General features: G+C 45.4%; 2 protein-coding genes across 6 annotated transcripts in view; both read left to right on the top strand.

The window, feature by feature from the left end:
- The first annotated feature begins 1772 nt into the window (after nucleotides 1-1772).
- Nucleotides 1773-10165, top strand: LOC118375566 (eukaryotic peptide chain release factor subunit 1-like). Of its 2 annotated transcripts, none has more exons than XM_035762139.2 (11): nucleotides 1773-1937; nucleotides 2278-2389; nucleotides 6332-6507; nucleotides 6670-6809; nucleotides 6923-7061; nucleotides 7149-7339; nucleotides 7514-7643; nucleotides 7857-8030; nucleotides 8143-8207; nucleotides 8380-8527; nucleotides 8710-10165. In XM_035762139.2, exons 2-11 carry the CDS (start codon nucleotides 2304-2306, stop codon nucleotides 8790-8792), a joined length of 1332 nt encoding a protein of 443 aa, XP_035618032.1. In that variant the 5' UTR covers nucleotides 1773-1937; nucleotides 2278-2303; the 3' UTR covers nucleotides 8793-10165. The 2 variants fall into 2 exon arrangements, with proteins under 2 accessions (XP_035618032.1, XP_035618033.1); XM_035762140.2 differs by lacking the exon at nucleotides 1773-1937 and adding an exon at nucleotides 1963-2149.
- Nucleotides 10166-10763: 598 nt separating this feature from the next.
- LOC118363397 (F-box and WD repeat domain-containing 11-B-like) overlaps nucleotides 10764-22249 on the top strand; it is a 46112-nt gene continuing 34626 nt past the window's right edge. Inside the window, exons 1-2 of one of the 4 annotated variants that reach the window (XM_052488270.1) lie at nucleotides 10764-11072; nucleotides 13187-13291. In XM_052488270.1, the coding sequence (XP_052344230.1) occupies nucleotides 11034-11072; nucleotides 13187-13291 (144 nt within the window). In that variant the 5' untranslated portion in view covers nucleotides 10764-11033. The remainder of the gene's footprint in view (nucleotides 11073-13186; nucleotides 13292-22249) is intronic. The other 3 variants (XM_052488269.1, XM_052488272.1, XM_052488271.1) reach the window with 3 other exon arrangements.

Below are 22249 nucleotides of genomic sequence, written 5' to 3'. Positions count from 1 at the left end.
AGAGATTAGGAATCACAGTCATTTGATCAAGTTTGATTTGCATGGCTCCATTTACGCAGTCATTGATGTTAAGAAAGAGGCGGGCCCAGGCTTAATAAACCCTGTGCTGATGGAAATGAGAATGAAGCACTAACTGGTTTAATCATTTGACACATTCAGTATTCAGGTGTCTGAACTCCATCAGTATGGGGTAAATTCTGAGTCAGAGTCATCAATATAGTTCCCCCTCAGCACTTATCCAAGGTCAGTTTTTGTGTTTGTCCTGCTTTAGGTCCGGATTAGGCCAGTGCCCTGTCACTGCTACCTCTGTCTGCTCCAATGATTGTACTGTATATGTCAGCTCTTACAGTCTCCTGGTTGGCACTAAACTGAATGTGACATGAGGGACAGAGAGCAGGTGTGGGGTGTGGTACATAGTGATATGTGCGTGTGTCTCACCGCATCCAACCCAAAGCGCCACACATCCCCTCCCCATTTGTTCAGTTTGTGACACAGGGATGCCCTTGAACACCTCAACATCCCTCCCTCCCCCCTCTATCCTCTCCCTCCCTCTATCCCCTCCGTCCATCTCCCTCCCTCCCTCCATCCCTCCATCCATCCTCTCCCTCCCTCCCTCCCTCCCTCCCTCTAGCAGATGGTCACAGATGGAAAGTGGAGCAGAGCGGACCTGATGGCATCTGTGTCGGGTCGCTCTCGCCATAACCCTCCCACACACACACATTGTCAGCCAACCTCTCTCATATGGTTGTCTCTACCTTAGAGGGGTCATCAGAAATCATTGGAGGTCATTGTAGGTTGCAGTTTCTTCTAGGTCTACTACTGTACACAAAGACAGAACATGAGTTTCTCTCCTTGACTCCCCTTTACCTGTCTGAAGTAACAGAATGATATCACTCTGACCCTGTCTGCAGAGAATCTGTTGAGTTGGGGAAAATGTAACTTGTCTGACCAGAACACTGAACACTAGGCCAGATCCGTTTCCAGGCGACAGATTACAGCTCTGATGGCAGACAGAGGGTGATACATGGGTGTTTATATTGTATTGGAGGAAGACTGCCTCGCAAACTGCTGTATCATTTACTGTCTGTAATATGGGTATCAGTGCAGAGGGGAAATTAGAATGGAATCTGAGATGTATGGAGGAGCAGGAGGGGTTGTGCACACACACACACACACACACACACACACACACACACACACACACACACACACACACACACACACACACACACACACACACACACACACACACACACACACACACACACACACACACACACACACACACACACACACACACAGGTACTGGTGTAGTACCATAAAGTTTGCTTTCTTTAGTGAATCAATGCTGTCATCTAGTGGTGCAACACTGGGCTTTACTTTGGAAGAAATACTGTAGATTTTGTTCTACATTGCCAATAGAAATATATATGTTTTATTGCAATTGGAAAGTACTCAATAGTATACAGAGGAAATTAGAGGCTTCCATAACTGACAAAATCCATTTTTCCACCGACCAAACTTTGGTAATGTGATATTATGACTGATGGATATTTTCATTTCATGACATTGCCTAGCTAGCTAATGTTTTTTTCTATTCAAGTCACTACAGAAGTTCAAGTGAACTTCAAGTTGTGATCCGTCATAAAATATAATTTTGACTACAAATCCCATGTGAAACATTTTGAGATGTCCCCGCCCATTTTCGTATAACAGTTCATCACTCCAATCACCGTGCAGATATCCATGATCAACATGGAGTTTTGACCAACCAACAAAGTCACTCACCGTTTCAACGCGGTTTCCAGGAAGTGAGAATAACCGAAATCACATCATCTCACCACGCGAAGCTTGTGTAGAGGAGCCGTCATTTCACTGAGGACTGATTCAGCTAGCGTGGTAGCCGTAGCGTAGAGACCGGAGCGGCGTTGCCCGAGGCAAGTACGGTGTCGTCGATTGTGTTTGTACACGCAAGGTGTCTGATGGAACGGGTTGACAGTTGAATATTTTAATTGTTTATTGATGAAATGAGGCGAAGTTTTGTCGGGTTGCGACGTTATATAACGAATAGGTTGGGAAGAGTGTATAGGCCTAATTTTTCCTCGCACTTTGCCGACACAGCAAGCGGGGTATAGTCTTCTTCATCCGGGTAGGTCCACCACTGCTGATCCAGGTCCCTCTCCGACACCTGCCTCGAGCTCCGAGGGGTACACAACTGTCACCCTGGCAACCTAAAATCCGATGTAACGTTAGCCAGCTAACGTTCTTCTCTTTTAGGTGCTGACGCGATTACAGCAGGAAAGATGGCGGATGACCCTAACGCGGCAGACCGGAACGTGGAGATATGGAAAATCAAGAAACTGATTAAAAGTTTGGAAGCTGCCCGTGGGTAAGTGGTTGAATACGGTGTGTACCTGAGTGTCGATATGCCGACGTGAATGGACCATGCGATAACAGCTGGATAAGTGAGGCCGGATTTGGGAGTGGTAGTTTAGCTATGGTAGCTGGGAAGCTTGCTAACACAGCCAACATTGTAATTAACTTTAGTTCCCACCAGTATTCGATGTTCATCGTATAGTTATTATGTTGATTGCCGTGTTATTTGTAGCTAGCTCGGTTGTTTGTGTGTTGATGTCTGGCTTAACTAACGTTAGCGACATGTCAGCTAGCTGTTACCTAGCTGAAAACGCCGGCTACGGTGGATAGGGTCTTGAAGAACAGCGTGTTGGTGTGGTAATCACATTTATGTGTCTTAATACTCATACTAAGCGAACTATTTGTGACGTAAATTGAGTATATAGAATGCCAGGAAGTCAGAATATCTTTATGTACATATTCTTCATCCCTTTACACTTGTGTATAAAGTAGTTGTTGTGAAATTGTTAGGTGAGATTACTCGTTGGTTATTACTGCATTGTCGGAACTAGAAGCACACGCATTTCGCTACACTCGCATTAACATCTGCTAACCATGTGTATGAGACAAATAAAATTTGATTTGATGCCTATTGGTCATAGTATGGATATACAGTTGAAGTCGGAAGTTTACATATACTTATGTTGGAGTCAATTAAAACTAGTTTTTCAACCACTCCACAAATTTCTTGTTCACGAACTATAGTTTTGTCAAGTTGGTTAGGACATCTACTTTGTGTAAGTAGTAAGTAATTTTCCCAACAGATTATTTCACTTAGAATTACCACAATTCCAGTGGGTCAGAAGTTTATATACACTAAGTTGACTGTGCCTTTTAAACAGCTTGGAAAATTACAGAAAATGATGTCATGGCTTTAGAAGCTCCTGATAGGCAAATTGACCTAATGAGTCAATTGGAGTTGTGGATGTATTTCAAGGCCTACCTTCAAACTCTGTGCCTCTTTGCTTGACATCATGGGGAAACCAGCCAAGACCTCAGATAAAAAATTGTAGACCTTCACAAGTCTGATTTATCCTTGGGAGCAATTTCCAAACGCTTGAAGGTATCACGTTCATCTGTGCAAACAATAGTACGCAAGTATAAACACCATGGGACCACGCAGCCATCATACCGCTCAGGAAGGAGACACGCTCTGTCTCCTAGAGATGAACATACTTTGGTGAGAAAAGTGCAAATCAATCCCAGAACAACAGCAAATGACATTGTGAAGATGCTGGAGGTACAAAAGTATCTATATCCACAGTAAAACAAGTCCTATATTGACATAACCTGAAAAGGCGCTGAGCAAGGAAGTCACTGCTCCAAAACTGCCATTAAAAAAAAGCCAGACTACGGTTTGCAACTGCACAATGGGACAAAGATAGTACTTTTTGGAGAAATGTCCGCTGGTCTGATGAAACCAAAAATAGAACTGTTTGGCCACAATGGCCATCATTATGTTTGGAGGAAAAAGGGAGAGGCTTGCAAGTCGAAGAACACCAACCCAACCGTGAAGCACGTGGGTGGCAGGATCATGTTGTGGGTGTGCTTTGCTGCAGGAGGGACTTGTGCACTTCACAAAATAGATGGCATCATGGGCGAGGAGAATTATGTGGATATATTGAAGCAACATCTCAAGACATCAGTCAGGAAATTAAAGTTTGGTCGCAAATGGGTCTTCCAAATGGACAATGACCCCAAGCATACTTCCAAAGTTGTGGCAAGATGGCTTGTGGACAACAAAGTCAAGGTTTTGGAGTGGCCATCACAAAGCCCTGACCTCAATCCTGTATACAATTTGTGGGCAGAACTGAAAAAGTGTGTGCGAGCAAGGAGGCCTACAAACCTGACTCCGTTACAATAGCTCTGCCAGGAGGAATGGGCCAAAATTTGCCCAATTTATTGTGGGAAGCTTGTGGAAGGCTACCCTAAATGTTTGACCCAAGTTAAAACATTTTTAAAGGCAATGCTACCAAATACTAATTGAGTGTATGTAAACTTCTGACCCACTGGGAATGTGATGAAAGAAATAAAAGCTGAAATAATTCTCTCTACTATTATTCTGACATTTCACATTCTTAAAGTGGTGATCCAAACTGACCTAAAACAGGGCATTTTTACTAGGATTATATGTCAGGAATTGTGAAAAACTGAGTTTAAATGTATTTGGCTACGCTATCCTGGTCTAGGGGACTGCAACTCAGTTCTAGAGGCGTCACTACAGACACCCTGGTTCGAATCCAGGCTGTCCAATAGGGTGGCGCACAATTGGGCGTTGGCTGGTGTAGGCCGTCATTTAAATAATCATTTGTTCTTAATTGACTTGCTTAGTTAAATAAAAGTTACATTTAATTTTAAAATTTTTTTGTTACAAAATTAAATTCCTTACGAACCGTATAGCATATGGTTACAACAGTATGTACCATGTTAGCTAGCTACCTAATGTTAGTTGGCTACTAATATATCGAACTTGCTAGTATATCAACAAAATGCCATCTAACTAACTATCCAACGTTTATTGACTTGATTGTTCTCGTCATTCTTAGTTTAGCTAAGTGGTGTAGTCTTGTGTTCCCAATGGACATTCGGTTTCGTTCGTAAATTCGCTGTGGCTATCTACTCCGATTTCAGAGCACTCTCGTCTGAGTGTACCGGTGCAGAGCGCAGAATAAACCAGTTGAATATGGCCGGTGTCAGTAAACATCGGCAAAAAACCATAATGAACTTGTTGCCAGCAGCACAGTTGGTCACCAACGCTCTGGATAACTTGAAAACAGCCTGAACAGCTCTGCTAGGGTGAGTAAAACGGTCAGATTGAGGTGTTCTCTCATTTGTATCTGGAAGTAGCAGTTTAGCTTGAATGCCGTTTTGAGGTCAGAACGCTTGGATCAACCCTACTCCTCGGCCAGAGCATCCAGTGACATTGCCTGGCAGTTTCCGAGCACTCTTGAGCGAAACACTCTGACAACTTTCTGAATTTACAAACGCTTGGAGCGCACTCTGGCAATTCCAGATTTGATTTTTAAATGTCTATCTAGTAATTTCTGCTAAAAAGCTAGAAAGCCGTTGCAATAGCAAGCAGCATCGACTTCCAGTAGACAGGCGAATCGCTAGTACGCTCAACTGAAAAGGGTACCATTCGTTTATAGTATACTAAAATGAAATGATGGTATATACTCATTAAGCATGTAGTATACAGTATGTTAGTATGGGTATTCAAACACAGCTATGTTCTCATATGCTGTGCTAGACTTAGCAGTTAGTAGCGATGTTGGCTTGCTGTCAAGATATGGCATTGAGTGTGTATTCTACTTGGAAGTGGAAAGCATGGACTCTATACTCGATGAGTAGCAAGCAGAAATCCAATTGCCGTGTCCTAGTCTTTCTTTGGTGACGATGTGTAACGTTAGTTAGCGGTCATCCATATTAATTTTGATACGTAGTTGACAGATCAAGCTCCGTGGCTTCCTGGAGCTGTGACGAGGCAAAAGGGACGGCGCTGTTCCTGAAGTATTCTTGTTGTCCACTGACCCAGAAACGTTACAAACATGTACGGTTGACCATTTGACCTGTATTCACAAGCCAGCTAGCTACCCGTCTGTATGCAGCGTGTATAGTGAATGCAGACAATGTGCCTCAGTGGAACTTCAGCGCAGTCTTTGGTGACAAGGACAGAGCTTGTATGGAAACTGTGTGCCCCCCTCCCTCACCTTTCAGACAGTGGAAACTGGGAAGGTAATGTTTGGGTGTCAGCCTGTCAATGTTGAAGGGTGCCAGTGTCACACACAGGTAGATCCAGTAAAATGACAGAATCAACTATGTTTTCTTTCAGAGTTTGAGATATGACTAAGACAGTTATGTACACAACTGAATGTGTGTATTTAGGTTGTCTAACCACCTGTCCCCCTCTCCTCAGTAATGGAACCAGTATGATCTCGCTGATCATCCCCCCTAAGGACCAGATCTCCAGAGTGGCCAAGATGTTGGCAGATGAGTTTGGCACAGCCTCTAACATCAAGAGCAGAGTCAACAGGCTCTCTGTGCTCGGGGCCATCACCTCTGTACAGCAGAGACTAAAGCTATACAACAAGGGTGAGTGACTGACTGCGTAGTTGTGTGATGTTGAAGCCTTGACCTCCTCATAGCAGACTCCAAAGCTACAGCAAGGGTCAGTCTGTTCTTTGCTGTTTGTTTTTACTATGGGTCACTGGGTCTTGCCTGTGCTGACTGATAATCCCTGTGTCTCTCCTGCAGTGCCGCCTAATGGCCTGGTGGTGTACTGTGGAACCATCGTGACAGACGAGGGCAAAGAGAAGAAAGTCAACATTGACTTTGAGCCTTTTAAACCCATCAACACCTCCCTGTACCTCTGTGACAACAAGTTCCACACTGAGGTAGGAGCTCAAATTGTGTCTGTCTCCTGTATGTGTGTTGTCTAATTGTCTCTAGAGACAATTGTAATGGAAATGCCCTCTTGTCTTTCTCTCTCCTTCTCTCCTCTCTCCAGGCGTTGACAGCCCTGCTGTCTGATGACAGTAAGTTTGGCTTCATAGTGATAGATGGTAGTGGGGCTCTATTCGGGACGCTCCAGGGGAACACTAGAGAGGTCCTGCACAAGTTCACTGTGGACTTGCCCAAGAAACACGGTACGCTTTGTTCATCACACACGCAGAGATGAGAACAATAACATTAGAGATGTTATCCCCCACCAATACAATTTCTCTCTCTCATAGGCAGAGGAGGTCAGTCTGCTTTGCGCTTTGCCCGTCTGAGGATGGAGAAGAGACACAACTATGTGAGGAAGGTGGCTGAGACAGCTGTCCAGCTCTATGTGGCTAACGACAAGGTCAACGTGGCCGGAATGGTCCTAGCAGGGTCTGCCGACTTCAAGACTGAGCTCAGCCAGTCCGACATGTTCGACCCTGTAAGTGTGTGTGTTTTAGATAATCCATTAGTTTATGCTGCATTTAATCCATACTGTGATCAGTTCATTATTTGTCAGGTTGATGCTTTTTGCGCAATTCCTCTGATTTTCTGATTCTGAGTGAATCAAGCATTTCACGGCCCACTGACCCCTGTTGTGTGTGTGTGCGCGCAGAGGTTACAGGCAAAGATTCTAAAGCTGGTGGACATCTCGTACGGAGGGGAGAACGGTTTCAACCAGGCCATCGAGCTGTCGGCAGAGGTCCTCTCTAACGTCAAGTTCATCCAGGAAAAGAAGCTCATAGGTCTGTTTGTGGCACGTTGAGGTTAGATTTTGGGTTATCCCAGCGAATGTGTGTCTGTGTTAGGTGATTTTGTTAGGGTTAGTGCAGATTGTTTCCTTGTGAATGGTAATGGTAATTTGTGTGATGATTGCTTCCCATTCTCCATCACTAAATGTTTATTTTTTTCCCCTCCATTCTTGCTCTCTCTTTCTCCAACTCGCTCACTCTCTGCAGGCCGGTACTTTGATGAGATCAGTCAGGACACGGGGAAGTACTGTTTTGGGGTGGAGGACACACTCAAAGCCCTGGAGATGGGGGCTGTGGAGATCCTCATCGTTTATGAGAACCTAGACACTATGCGCTATATCCTTCGCCTGCACGGGGCTGAGAGCGTCGGAACAGAAAACGGTACACACACACTCTCCCCATGTGCAGTATACCCTCTGGCACCATGAAGTAGAACTGAGAAGAGAACACTTCAGTGTCCCATTCCCTGTCTCCATCGTCCTTTGTGTTTCAGATGAGAAGACTCTTTATTTAACACCAGAGCAGGAGAAGGACAAGTCCCACTTCACAGACAAGGAGGTAAACCCTGTTCTCTATCCCTTGTTCTCACACGCAAGTACACACACGGTTGCCTTAAACACTTTCTGTCCCTGAACCCATTCGGGTGGTTGAATTTGGTGTTAACTTGTTTACATTTCTTTGCCCTCTCAAACCTGTCCATTTGTGTGTGTGTGTGCACTCACATGTTCAGACTGGGCAGGACCACGAGTTGATTGAAAGCATGCCTCTGCTGGAGTGGTTTGCCAACAACTACAAGACGTTTGGAGCCACGCTGGAGATCGTCACAGACAAGAGTCAGGAAGGGTCTCAGTTTGTCAAGGGCTTCGGTGGCATCGGGGGTGAGTCCACACCAACCAGTTGTTGTTTTATAGAATTCTAACATGGTGTCCTTTTGTTACGGTCATGTTGTGGCGGTAGTTCACAGCATGAGGTCAACTTCATGAACCTAATATTAGTAATGACTGTTCAGTCCCGCAACAGTCTTTATCCAGATAATTGACTCTTTCTTACTCTCTTTCAGGATGCTTGCGGTACAGGGTGGATTTCCAGGCCATAGATTACCAGGCGGAGGACGATGACTGTTTTGATTTAGATGACTACTAGGTAGTCGGACTGAATAGGGGAGAAAGAAGGGAAAAAGGTGAAGAATGACGAAATAAGGATAGAAATATGCCACCTTTTTTTTTCAGCGAGTGAAAAGGGACGTACTGATCATGTAGACAGACATGCATTCAATTTGAAACACGCACACGTACCCATACATGTACACTTCTAATAACGCACACGCTGAAGACTGAGATTCTCTTTCAATCCAGAGAGGGACAACCCATCCCGAGTGAATCCCTGCCTTAGAGTGCTGGTTCCTTCCCCTGGTTGGATTGGACTTGACTCAAATCGTTTTAGTTTGTTTATTTTTCTCCCCTCCATTTTGAATGGACACAACAGCAAGTTCCCTGCAATCCTCGCTCGCAGCAACCCCCTCCCGGTTCGATGAAGACTTTGGACTCTATCCTCACGTAAAGAACATATATTTTCCTTTCTTTCCCTCATCGTGTCCTTGCCCTACCTCCTTCTATCCCCCCTTAATGCTTTATATATATATATATATATATATATATATATATATATATATTTAGGCTTTTTATTTTTTACTGGTAATTGCTGCTGTTGTATTATTTTTTTACCTGGGTTTCTGTAGAGAAAGGGGGGTATTACATTTGAACTGCTGAAACCCATTGCTACCTCCTCATCCACTGTGGTCTCAATCATGTGGAGTGTGTCGTTCCCAGAGGTACTGGCTCTACCGGCTCCCCTGCTAATGAAACATGTTTATTTCACCCATGAGCTTCAGTGGCTGTAGAACGTGTGAATTGTTTATATGTCAATTTAAGATTTTTACTAAGCTACAGTTCATAAGGAAATTGAAATAAATTCATTAGGCCCTAATCTATGGATTTCACATGACTGGGAATACACAGATGCACTCGGTTAGACCACTGGTCAGGTTTCTGAAGTCTTGATCAACAGTGGTCAAAAAGGGTAAGGAGAAAATGGAGTTCAGGAGATGAACCCTATCACCCATTCTACATGTTTAATTCATCACATATGTAAAGAATACATTTGCCCAGGCATTGCTCAAGTTGGCCTTTACATCCCTGTTTGAAGAGATACATGCCTAGATGGTAATTTTAGCCATTATATCCACTGTCTTTTCAAATGATCTGCCTGTTTAGTGAATATGTTTACACAATCAACACAAATGTTCCACCCATCAGCCCCCTCACATCATTCTCTAATATTACCTGACCCAATAGAAATTATTTTTTTAGTTGACAGTCCTGGTGCCGGGAAGGCGAAGTGTTCATCATACTGCTTGTAAAATGCAAGTCATTGCTGAGCCTGATAGAAAGGATATTTAATATCGTTCCAATAAGTGATGATTACTGATAAAGCTTTGTGTTTCCCAGCATCTTCAACCATTTGTCCTTTTGTTTGGGGTGTCACTGGAGGTGCGTTCAGTTCACTTGAACGTTTGTTACGTGGCCGAACGATTTGTACTGAACCACACGTCTGCAAAACATTGAACAGACTTCGGAGTACGTTTGGTAGGTGTGGTGAGCGTTCTTGGTGGGTTTCAATTCATCCCGCCAGGTCGCCAGTGTAGGTGTATTTTGTATCCGCTGAAAATGGAATCGATTCGTTTTGGAAGCGGGTTGGCTACCAGGCATGAGCCAGGTGCCATGTCAAAGACTACGGCGAAGTCTGCTCAAAACAAAAGTGACGTACTTAAGCACATGCAGTAATGACTAAGATTCTACGTTTCCCATGCAAAGGGGTTAATGCTGCCTTGACAAAATGATCGAGCGGTGCAGATTATAGTTCGATTTGAGAATGGTGCGCCTCCCTCCGCTTTCGCCAGGTGCCCCGCGGCTCAGCATAATCAAATCTTCCCATTATACCTCAGTGATGCTAGGTGTGGCTTGAAGCAATGAGTGCCGTATTTAAAGGGCAGTAGCCATGCTGACAGCGTTCCCCAATCTACAACCAACCCATCCCGGTTTTTCAACTGGTTGTTCAGTACATATCAATTGAACGTCAAAACGTACTGAACGCAGACCGGGAAAGCCGTGAAAGCACGACAAGCCAATCATTATGGGGCTAATGCACGCCTCTTTAGCTTAGCTCGGCCAATCAGAGTGTGATTCTGAAGGGAGTGCCCCATCCCCCACTAAACCGCCCTGCCAAGCTGTAGTTTAGGAAGTTAATGACGTCTCTGCATTTGCAGGCCGCCGACGCAGGGTTGGGTTTCTATTTTCACAGCCGGGATTCGGGGGGAACAACAACATGGAACCGGAGATGGAGGACAACACGTTGGAATTAATGGTAAGCGTTGGTGAGATTAGGTCCCCGGGGTTGCTGTTGGGCTCGAAAAGGAACCGTGGAGCCTTGAATCGAAGGCTGGCGGGGTACCAATTCGAACCGACGGTCAGGAGAGCTGGAGGAAAGATGAGGGAGGGCCTGAGAGCAATGTTTTTCCTTGAGTATCCTGGTCCAGCGATTGACTAGGTCGTCGACACCTAACTATATTTCAAAGTGACAGGACAGTCCATTCCCTTTCCAGTGGATAATTTGAACCAGTACCATGTAAAAAAAACAACAACAAAAACAAGTCGAAAGGTTACTGAAAGTCGTCCCCTGCAGAAAGCCAAGATTTTCGGGGTAGCGTTTCACTGCAGTGACGCTGCGCCACACGGCCCAGTGTGTCATAGTTAGTTAGCATACATGACTAGCTATAAACATGTATATTAAGATCATCATATAAACAGAATGAAGCGTGTTGCCCCCACCCCTCTTCGATGTTGATATGCTATTGTAGCTAGTGTGCGTGTTTATAAAGCTGCGTAGAAGGAAGTGGGCATCAACATTAACTAGTTAGAAAGAGGTATTTAAATGGTTAACTCCATTACTAACGTAGCTAGTAGTTGGGCACCCTGACATTATGGTGTTGTGATTCATTAATAATTTAAATTTACTTGACACTCAGTAGCTTCATTTTGACAGCTACATAAATGCCAGCTGTCTAAGTTAGCTAGCTATTGATGTTTGGTTTTTCATCTTGTCATCGTTCAATTTACCAAGGTAGCTAACGTTAGTTCGCAGTATTCATTGGTAGCTGATTAGTTAGCTGAACTAGACGCATGATCCGCCCAAAAGACACATTTTATTTCGGGGGGTTATAACTGTTGGCCCAGAGTTCTAGTTTTGTTAATGGTTGGTCTTACATAATTTTTGCTAGAGGACGTCAGCTAATTACCAGTCTTGACAGGCAAATGTGAGAGCTAGCTAGAAGCTGTAAACAGAGTTTATAGTAGATTAAGGGGGATACCTAGTCAGTTGTACAACTGAAATGTCTTGCCTTCAACTGAAATGTCTTGCGTAAGCCTGATATTTACAGTAAAAGGGTCTGATCAAAAGTAACTGATTTGGTTCCAGCCAGCAGAGAAAGTGAAATTCCACAGAACAATACTGTCTCCTCACACCACAGCAAGGATGGCATTACTTTCATGCTGAATCAGAAATTAGTAATACTCTCTGAAGTGATTCACCTGTAACTAACTAATGAATCTGTCAGGACTTGAGTTTTCCATTTTCCTATTTAGGTAAATGTCACACCCCTCTCTAAAACACAACTACTTGAAAATTAGCCCTGCAAGTAAACTACATTGAACTTGAGTTAGGACATGTTCCATGTTCCTGATCTATCTACCCTCCGGCCTACCCAGGTGTAGCCTTTACCCAACCTAGGCCATATTATATGGCCTACTTTCACTGAGTTGTTTTGCAATGTACACTCATGTTGGGTTTGTTCAAGATTGTTTTCTGTGTGTCTGCATTTTGTCCCTATGTAAATCACTAACCACTTCCATAGTGTGAGGATGGCAGGGGATTAACAAAAATCAGAGGGCAGAAAATTGACCAACATGCCTGTTGCCCCTCCCACTCCTCTTCCTATCCCCACCCACTTCATGTCTAATAATGCTTTTGTATGTCTAACTATGCCTTGTGTTTGAAAGTGTGTGTGTGTGTTTTTGCGCTCACTGTGCAAATGTGCCTGTAGTTCTAATACTGGTCTTTCCCCTCACTACCCCCCAACTCCTCCTCCCTTCTCTTCTCATCCTCACACACTTGTTTGGTTACACATCTCTCCTCAACACCAATCTATTCTTTCCTCTCCTATTCTGTTTGGTCATCATTGTCTTCACTCCATTTCTCCCACTCTTTTTTTTTTTTTTAAATCTACATATTCTTTCCCTCTGTCTCCGACCCTCTTCCTTCTGCTGCGGTATTATCTATCATCAAACCTCATCTCCTTTCCTCCCCTTCATCTCCCTTGTTCCCTCATATCTTTTCCTCTCTCTCCTCATCTCCCTTTCTCTCCCCCCCTGTCTCATTCCTGTTTTCTCTCCTTTCATTCCTCTCCTCTCTCTCTCTCACAGAGCTCTGTGCCTCGCTCTCTCTGGCTGGGCTGCTCCTCGGTGGCAGAGAGTTTGTGTGCACTCAGGTGCCTGCAGAGCATCCCCTCTACCCGGGCTCACAACCAGGTTCTGCTACTCTCTCCTCTTAATTCTGACCGACCTACCTGCTACCCCACTCTCTCCTCCCTCCTCTTCACCCCCTAACACCACACCACCACGTACTGTGTCCTGCATCCTCCCATTGGCCCTTTTGCCTTCCCGCCTCTCCCTCCCCCAAAATCTGCTCTTCTCTCAGGCACCTCTCTGGTATCTTCTGCTCCAAGGTAGATCCAGGCCAGCTTCCAAAAGATTGTTAACGTTACTCCATAAACTGAACATTGATGATAAACCACTGTGAGCGTAATAGGCTAATACATGAATCACAGGAACAGGCTTCTATCAAGCCTGGCCAAACCTAGCAAGTACTGATCGAAGTGAATGTTAAGCTTCCGGTAGCTAGGCTACGTCTCTCCCTCCCTCGCAACTGTAAAGAGGAAGCGTTTTATGTTTTTATTTTTTATAAAACAAACAAATAAGCCAGATTCTGTGGTTATTGCACAACTTCATCTGGTAAAAATTGTTCAGTTAATCTGAATCAGAATTGCGGAGTTGGCTGTGGGGACAATAAGGATAGGCTAACAGAGCATGTTGCCTGGGGAGCAGTGTGAGGTTGCCTGGAGGTGTGTAGAACTGGGGGTGCCCACCCTGCCTGTTAGGTGTAGTGAGGCTCCGTGGTATGCTTGCCTGGGTGTCACTTGCTGCCTGCCCCTATGGCTTAGGCTGCTCTCTCTACACCACCGGTCTGTCTGCTTTGTACTGAACTGCTAGTGTCTGCATCAGCCCTGACCTTGTCTGTGTACCCGTCTGTCTGTCCTGTTACTATTGGTTTAAAACAGTGGTCACCAACTGGTTGATCAACTGGTCGATGTCCAAGGCGTTCCTAGTTGATCACCAAACATAATTTTTTGTTGAGTTAGCAGTCCTAGTGCCGGGAATGCCAAGTGTTCCCATTTTTAGCCATTTAATGTATCTGAAGGTAGAACTCCCCTACCCAGCAGGCCCAGAGCATAAATCAAGTGCCCTTATAGGCCTACCACTGGCCAATCAGACTTCTCAGATCACCAAGTCTGAACAGTTTCCTGGAGCCATAGACTGTAAAAAGAAGCCTGGAACACACAGCAAAGTTGATACTGTGAGATTTCCAAACTTTTTAAAAACGATGGCTAGAGATACTCAATAAATACAGAAAAGAGCTGCTGTTTTTGAGCAAGGTCATGTTTAAGTTATTTCAGCACTGTCAAGACTGTTCGTGCATTTCATAGTTTATAAAATGCGTTGTTCTCCCTACTTCCACTCACCCTACAACCAGCACTGCAGCTGTAATGAGTAAAGCAAAGTGTTCCCATAAGTTTGTATTGTTAATATTAGCGCCAGGACACGCCAGTCATGTTGTTTCTCCATACAGGACACGCCAGTCATGTTGTTGTCGTTTCTCCATACAGGACACGCCAGTCATGTTGTTGTCGTTTCTCCATACAGAACACGCCAGTCATGTTGTTGTCGTTTCTCCATACAGGACACGCCAGTCATGTTGTTGTCGTTTCTCCATACAGAACACGCCAGTCATGTTGTTGTCGTTTCTCCATACGGGACACGCCAGTCATGTTGTTGTCGTTTCTCCATACAGAACACGCCAGTCATGTTGTTGTCGTTTCTCCATACAGAACACGCCAGTCATGTTGTTGTCGTCTCTCCATACAGAACACGCCAGTCATGTTGTCGTTTCTCCATACAGAACACGCCAGTCATGTTGTCGTTTCTCCATACAGGACACGCCAGTCATGTTGTTGTCGTTTCTCCATACAGAACACGCCAGTCATGTTGTTGTCGTCTCTCCATACAGAACACGCCAGTCATGTTGTCGTTTCTCCATACAGAACACGCCAGTCATGTTGTCGTTTCTCCATACAGGACACGCCAGTCATGTTGTCGTTTCTCCATACAGGACACGCCAGTCATGTTGTTGTCTCTCCATACAGGACACGCCAGTCATGTTGTTGTCTCTCCATACAGGACACGCCAGTCATGTTGTTGTCTCTCCATACAGGACACGCCAGTCATGTTGTTGTCTCTCCATACAGGACACGCCAGTCATGTTGTTGTCTCTCCATACAGGACACGCCAGTCATGTTGTTGTCTTCTCCATACAGAACACGCCAGTCATGTTGTTGTCTCTCCATACAGAACACGCCAGTCATGTTGTTGTCTCTCCATACAGAACACGCCAGTCATGTTGTTGTCTCTCCATACAGAACACGCCAGTCATGTTGTTGTCGTTTCTCCATACAGGACACGCCAGTCATGTTGTTGTCTCTCCATACAGAACACGCCAGTCATGTTGTTGTCGTCTCCATACAGAACACGCCAGTCATGTTGTTGTCTCTCCATACAGAACACGCCAGTCATGTTGTTGTCGTTTCTCCATCCGGGACACGCCAGTCATGTTGTTGTCTCTCCATACAGAACACGCCAGTCATGTTGTTGTCGTTTCTCCATACAGAACACGCCAGTCATGTTGTTGTCTCTCCATACAGAACACGCCAGTCATGTTGTTGTCGTTTCTCCATACAGAACACGCCAGTCATGTTGTTGTCGTTTCTCCATACAGGACACGCCAGTCATGTTGTTGTCGTTTCTCCATACAGGACACGCCAGTCATGTTGTTGTTGTTTCTCCATACAGAACACGCCAGTCATGTTGTCGTTTCTCCATACAGAACACGCCAGTCATGTTGTTGTCGTTTCTCCATACAGGACACGCCAGTCATGTTGTTGTCGTTTCTCCATACGGGACACGCCAGTCATGTTGTTGTCGTTTCTCCATACAGGACACGCCAGTCATGTTGTCGTTTCTCCATACAGGGACACGCCAGTCATGTTGTTGTTGTTTCTCCATACAGAACACGCCAGTCATGTTGTTGTTTTTCCATACAGAACACGCCAGTCATGTTGTTGTCGTTTCTCCATACAGGACACGCCAGTCATGTTGTTGTCGTTTCTCCATACAGGACACGCCAGTCATGTTGTTGTCGTTTCTCCATACAGAACACGCCAGTCATGTTGTTGTCGTTTCTCCATACAGGACACGCCAGTCATGTTGTTGTCGTTTCTCCATACAGGACACGCCAGTCATGTTGTTGTCGTTTCTCCATACAGAACACGCCAGTCATGTTGTTGTCGTTTCTCCATACAGGACACGCCAGTCATGTTGTTGTCGTTTCTCCATACAGGACACGCCAGTCATGTTGTTGTCGTTTCTCCATACAGGACACGCCAGTCATGTTGTTGTCGTTTCTCCATACAGGACACGCCAGTCATGTTGTTGTCGTTTCTCCATACAGGACACGCCAGTCATGTTGTTGTCGTTTCTCCATACAGAACACGCCAGTCATGTTGTTGTCGTTTCTCCATACAGGACACGCCAGTCATGTTGTTGTCGTTTCTCCATACAGGACACGCCAGTCATGTTGTTGTCGTTTCTCCATACAGGACACGCCAGTCATGTTGTTGTCGTTTCTCCATACGGGACACGCCAGTCATGTTGTTGTCGTTTCTCCATACAGGACACGCCAGTCATGTTGTTGTCGTTTCTCCATACAGGACACGCCAGTCATGTTGTTGTCGTTTCTCCATACAGGACACGCCAGTCATGTTGTTGTCGTTTCTCCATACGGGACACGCCAGTCATGTTGTCGTTTCTCCATACGGGACACGCCAGTCATGTTGTTGTCGTTTCTCCATACAGGACACGCCAGTCATGTTGTTGTCGTTTCTCCATACAGGACACGCCAGTCATGTTGTTGTCGTTTCTCCATACAGAACACGTCAGTCATGTTGTTGTCGTTTCTCCATACAGGACACGCCAGTCATGTTGTTGTCGTTTCTCCATACAGGACACGCCAGTCATGTTGTTGTCGTTTCTCCATACAGAACACGCCAGTCATGTTGTTGTCGTTTCTCCATACAGGACACGCCAGTCATGTTGTTGTCGTTTCTCCATACAGAACACGCCAGTCATGTTGTTGTCGTTTCTCCATACAGAACACGCCAGTCATGTTGTTGTCGTTTCTCCATACAGAACACGCCAGTAATGTTGCTGTCGTTTCTCCATACAGAACACGCCAGTCATGTTGTTGTCGTTTCTCCATACAGGACACGCCAGTCATGTTGTTGTCGTTTCTCCATACAGAACACGCCAGTCATGTTGTTGTCGTTTCTCCATACAGAACACGCCAGTCATGTTGTTGTCGTTTCTCCATACAGAACACGCCAGTCATGTTGTTGTCGTTTCTCCATACAGGACACGCCAGTCATGTTGTTGTCGTTTCTCCATACAGAACACGCCAGTCATGTTGTTGTTTCTCCATACAGAACACGCCAGTCATGTTGTTGTTTCTCCATACAGAACACGCCAGTCATGTTGTTGTCGTTTCTCCATACAGGACACGCCAGTCATGTTGTCGTTTCTCCATACAGAACACGCCAGTCATGTTGTCGTTTCTCCATACAGGACACGCCAGTCATGTTGTCGTTTCTCCATACAGAACACGCCAGTCATGTTGTTGTCGTTTCTCCATACAGAACACGCCAGTCATGTTGTCGTTTCTCCATACAGAACACGCCAGTCATGTTGTCGTTTCTCCATACAGAACACGCCAGTCGTGTTGTCGTTTCTCCATACAGAACACGCCAGTAATGTTGCTGTCGTTTCTCCATACAGGACACGCCAGTCATGTTGTTTCTCCATACAGGACACGCCAGTCATGTTGTTGTCGTTTCTCCATACAGAACACGCCAATCATGTTGTTGTCGTTTCTCCATACAGAACACGTCAGTCATGTTGTCGTTTCTCCATACAGAACACGCCAGTCATGTTGTCGTTTCTCCATACAGAACACGCCAGTCATGTTGTCGTTGTTTCTCCATACAGAACACGCCAGTCATGTTGTTGTTTCTCCATACAGAACACGCCAGTCATGTTGTTGTTGTTTCTCCATACAGAACACGCCAGTCATGTTGTTGTCGTTTCTCCATACAGAACACGCCAGTCATGTTGTTGTCGTTTCTCCATACAGAACACGCCAGTCATGTTGTTGTCGTTTCTCCATACAGAACACGCCAGTCATGTTGTTGTCGTTTCTCCATACAGGACACGCCAGTCATGTTGTTGTCGTTTCTCCATACAGAACACGCCAGTCATGTTGTTGTCGTTTCTCCATACAGAACACGCCAGTCATGTTGTTGTCGTCTCTCCATACAGAACACGCCAGTCATGTTGTCGTTTCTCCATACAGAACACGCCAGTCATGTTGTCGTTTCTCCATACAGGACACGCCAGTCATGTTGTTGTCGTTTCTCCATACAGAACACGCCAGTCATGTTGTTGTCGTCTCCCATACAGAACACGCCAGTCATGTTGTCGTTTCTCCATACAGAACACGCCAGTCATGTTGTCGTTTCTCCATACAGGACACGCCAGTCATGTTGTCGTTTCTCCATACAGGACACGCCAGTCATGTTGTTGTCTCTCCATACAGGACACGCCAGTCATGTTGTTGTCTCTCCATACAGGACACGCCAGTCATGTTGTTGTCTCTCCATACAGGACACGCCAGTCATGTTGTTGTCTCTCCATACAGGACACGCCAGTCATGTTGTCGTCTCTCCATACAGAACACGCCAGTCATGTTGTTGTCTCTCCATACAGAACACGCCAGTCATGTTGTTGTCTCTCCATACAGAACACGCCAGTCATGTTGTTGTCTCTCCATACAGAACACGCCAGTCATGTTGTTGTCGTTTCTCCATACAGAACACGCCAGTCATGTTGTTGTCTCTCCATACAGAACACGCCAGTCATGTTGTTGTCGTTTCTCCATACAGAACACGTCAGTCATGTTGTTGTCTCTCCGTACAGAACACGCCAGTCATGTTGTCGTTGTTTCTCCATACAGAACACGCCAGTCATGTTGTTGTCTCTCCGTACAGAACACGCCAGTCATGTTGTCGTTGTTTCTCCATACAGAACACGCCAGTCATGTTGTTGTCTCTCCGTACAGAACACGCCAGTCATGTTGTCGTTGTTTCTCCATACAGAACACGCCAGTCATGTTGTTGTCGTTTCTCCATACAGGACACGCCAGTCATGTTGTTGTCGTTTCTCCATACGGGACACGCCAGTCATGTTGTTGTTGTTTCTCCATACAGAACACGCCAGTCATGTTGTTGTTTTTCCATACAGAACACGCCAGTCATGTTGTTGTCGTTTCTCCATACAGGACACGCCAGTCATGTTGTTGTCGTTTCTCCATACAGGACACGCCAGTCATGTTGTTGTCGTTTCTCCATACAGAACACGCCAGTCATGTTGTTGTCGTTTCTCCATACAGGACACGCCAGTCATGTTGTTGTCGTTTCTCCATACAGGACACGCCAGTCATGTTGTTGTCGTTTCTCCATACAGAACACGCCAGTCATGTTGTTGTCGTTTCTCCATACGGAACACGCCAGTCATGTTGTTGTCGTTTCTCCATACAGGACACGCCAGTCATGTTGTTGTCGTTTCTCCATACAGGACACGCCAGTCATGTTGTTGTCGTTTCTCCATACAGGACACGCCAGTCATGTTGTTGTCGTTTCTCCATACAGGACACGCCAGTCATGTTGTTGTCGTTTCTCCATACAGAACACGCCAGTCATGTTGTTGTCGTTTCTCCATACAGGACACGCCAGTCATGTTGTTGTCGTTTCTCCATACAGGACACGCCAGTCATGTTGTTGTCGTTTCTCCATACAGGACACGCCAGTCATGTTGTTGTCGTTTCTCCATACAGGACACGCCAGTCATGTTGTTGTCGTTTCTCCATACCGGACACGCCAGTCATGTTGTTGTCGTTTCTCCATACAGGACACGCCAGTCATGTTGTTGTCGTTTCTCCATACAGGACACGCCAGTCATGTTGTTGTCGTTTCTCCATACGGGACACGCCAGTCATGTTGTCGTTTCTCCATACGGGACACGCCAGTCATGTTGTTGTCGTTTCTCCATACAGGACACGCCAGTCATGTTGTTGTCGTTTCTCCATACAGGACACGCCAGTCATGTTGTTGTCGTTTCTCCATACAGAACACGCCAGTCATGTTGTTGTCGTTTCTCCATACAGGACACGCCAGTCATGTTGTTGTCGTTTCTCCATACAGGACACGCCAGTCATGTTGTTGTCGTTTCTCCATACAGGACACGCCAGTCATGTTGTTGTTGTTTCTCCATACAGAACACGCCAGTCATGTTGTTGTCGTTTCTCCATACAGGACACGCCAGTCATGTTGTTGTCGTTTCTCCATACAGAACACGCCAGTCATGTTGTTGTTGTTTCTCCATACAGAACACGCCAGTCATGTTGTTGTCGTTTCTCCATACAGAACACGCCAGTCATGTTGTTGTCGTTTCTCCATACAGAACACGCCAGTCATGTTGTTGTCGTTTCTCCATACAGGACACGCCAGTCATGTTGTTGTCGTTTCTCCATACAGAACACGCCAGTCATGTTGTTGTCGTTTCTCCATACAGAACACGCCAGTCATGTTGTTGTCGTTTCTCCATACAGAACACGCCAGTCATGTTGTTGTCGTTTCTCCATACAGGACACGCCAGTCATGTTGTTGTCGTTTCTCCATACAGAACACGCCAGTCATGTTGTTGTCGTTTCTCCATACAGAACACGCCAGTCATGTTGTTTCTCCATACAGAACACGCCAGTCATGTTGTTGTTGTTTCTCCATACAGGACACGCCAGTCATGTTGTTGTCGTTTCTCCATACAGGACACGCCAGTCATGTTGTTTCTCCATACAGGACACGCCAGTCATGTTGTCGTTGTTTCTCCATACAGAACACGCCAGTCATGTTGTTGTCGTTTCTCCATACAGAACACGCCAGTCATGTTGTCGTTTCTCCATACAGAACACGCCAGTCATGTTGTCGTTTCTCCATACAGAACACGCCAGTCATGTTGTCGTTTCTCCATACAGAACACGCCAGTAATGTTGCTGTCGTTTCTCCATACAGGACACGCCAGTCATGTTGTTTCTCCATACAGGACACGCCAGTCATGTTGTTGTCGTTTCTCCATACAGAACACGCCAATCATGTTGTTGTCGTTTCTCCATACAGAACACGCCAGTCATGTTGTCGTTTCTCCATACAGAACACGCCAGTCATGTTGTCGTTTCTCCATACAGAACACGCCAGTCATGTTGTTGTCGTTTCTCCATACAGAACACGCCAGTCATGTTGTTGTCGTTTCTCCATACAGAACACGCCAGTCATGTTGTTGTCGTTTCTCCATACAGAACACGCCAGTCATGTTGTCGTTTCTCCATACAGAACACGCCAGTCATGTTGTTGTCGTTTCTCCATACAGAACACACCAGTCATGTTGTTGTTGTTTCTCCATACAGAACACGCCAGTCATGTTGTCGTTTCTCCATACAGAACACGCCAGTCATGTTGTTGTCGTTTCTCCATACAGAACACACCAGTCATGTTGTTGTTGTTTCTCCATACAGAACACACCATTCATGTTGTTGTCGTTTCTCCATACAGAACACACCAGTCATGTTGTTGTCGTTTCTCCATACAGAACACGCCAGTCATGTTGTCGTTTCTCCATACAGAACACGCCAGTCATGTTGTTGTCGTTTCTCCATACAGAACACACCAGTCATGTTGTTGTTGTTTCTCCATACAGAACACGCCAGTCATGTTGTTGTCGTTTCTCCATACAGAACACGCCAGTCATGTTGTCGTTTCTCCATACAGAACACGCCAGTCATGTTGTTGTCGTTTCTCCATACAGAACACGCCAGTCATGTTGTCGTTTCTCCATACAGAACACGCCAGTCATGTTGTTGTCGTTTCTCCATACAGAACACGCCAGTCATGTTGTTGTCGTTTCTCCATACAGAACACGCCAGTCATGTTGTTG

The sequence above is a fragment of the Oncorhynchus keta genome, chromosome 30, assembly GCF_023373465.1.
Source record: "Oncorhynchus keta strain PuntledgeMale-10-30-2019 chromosome 30, Oket_V2, whole genome shotgun sequence".
NCBI classification, from domain to species: domain Eukaryota; kingdom Metazoa; phylum Chordata; class Actinopteri; order Salmoniformes; family Salmonidae; genus Oncorhynchus; species Oncorhynchus keta.
The sequence above is the reverse complement of the archived record's forward strand: the minus strand, read 5'-3'. Positions and strand labels throughout refer to the sequence as shown.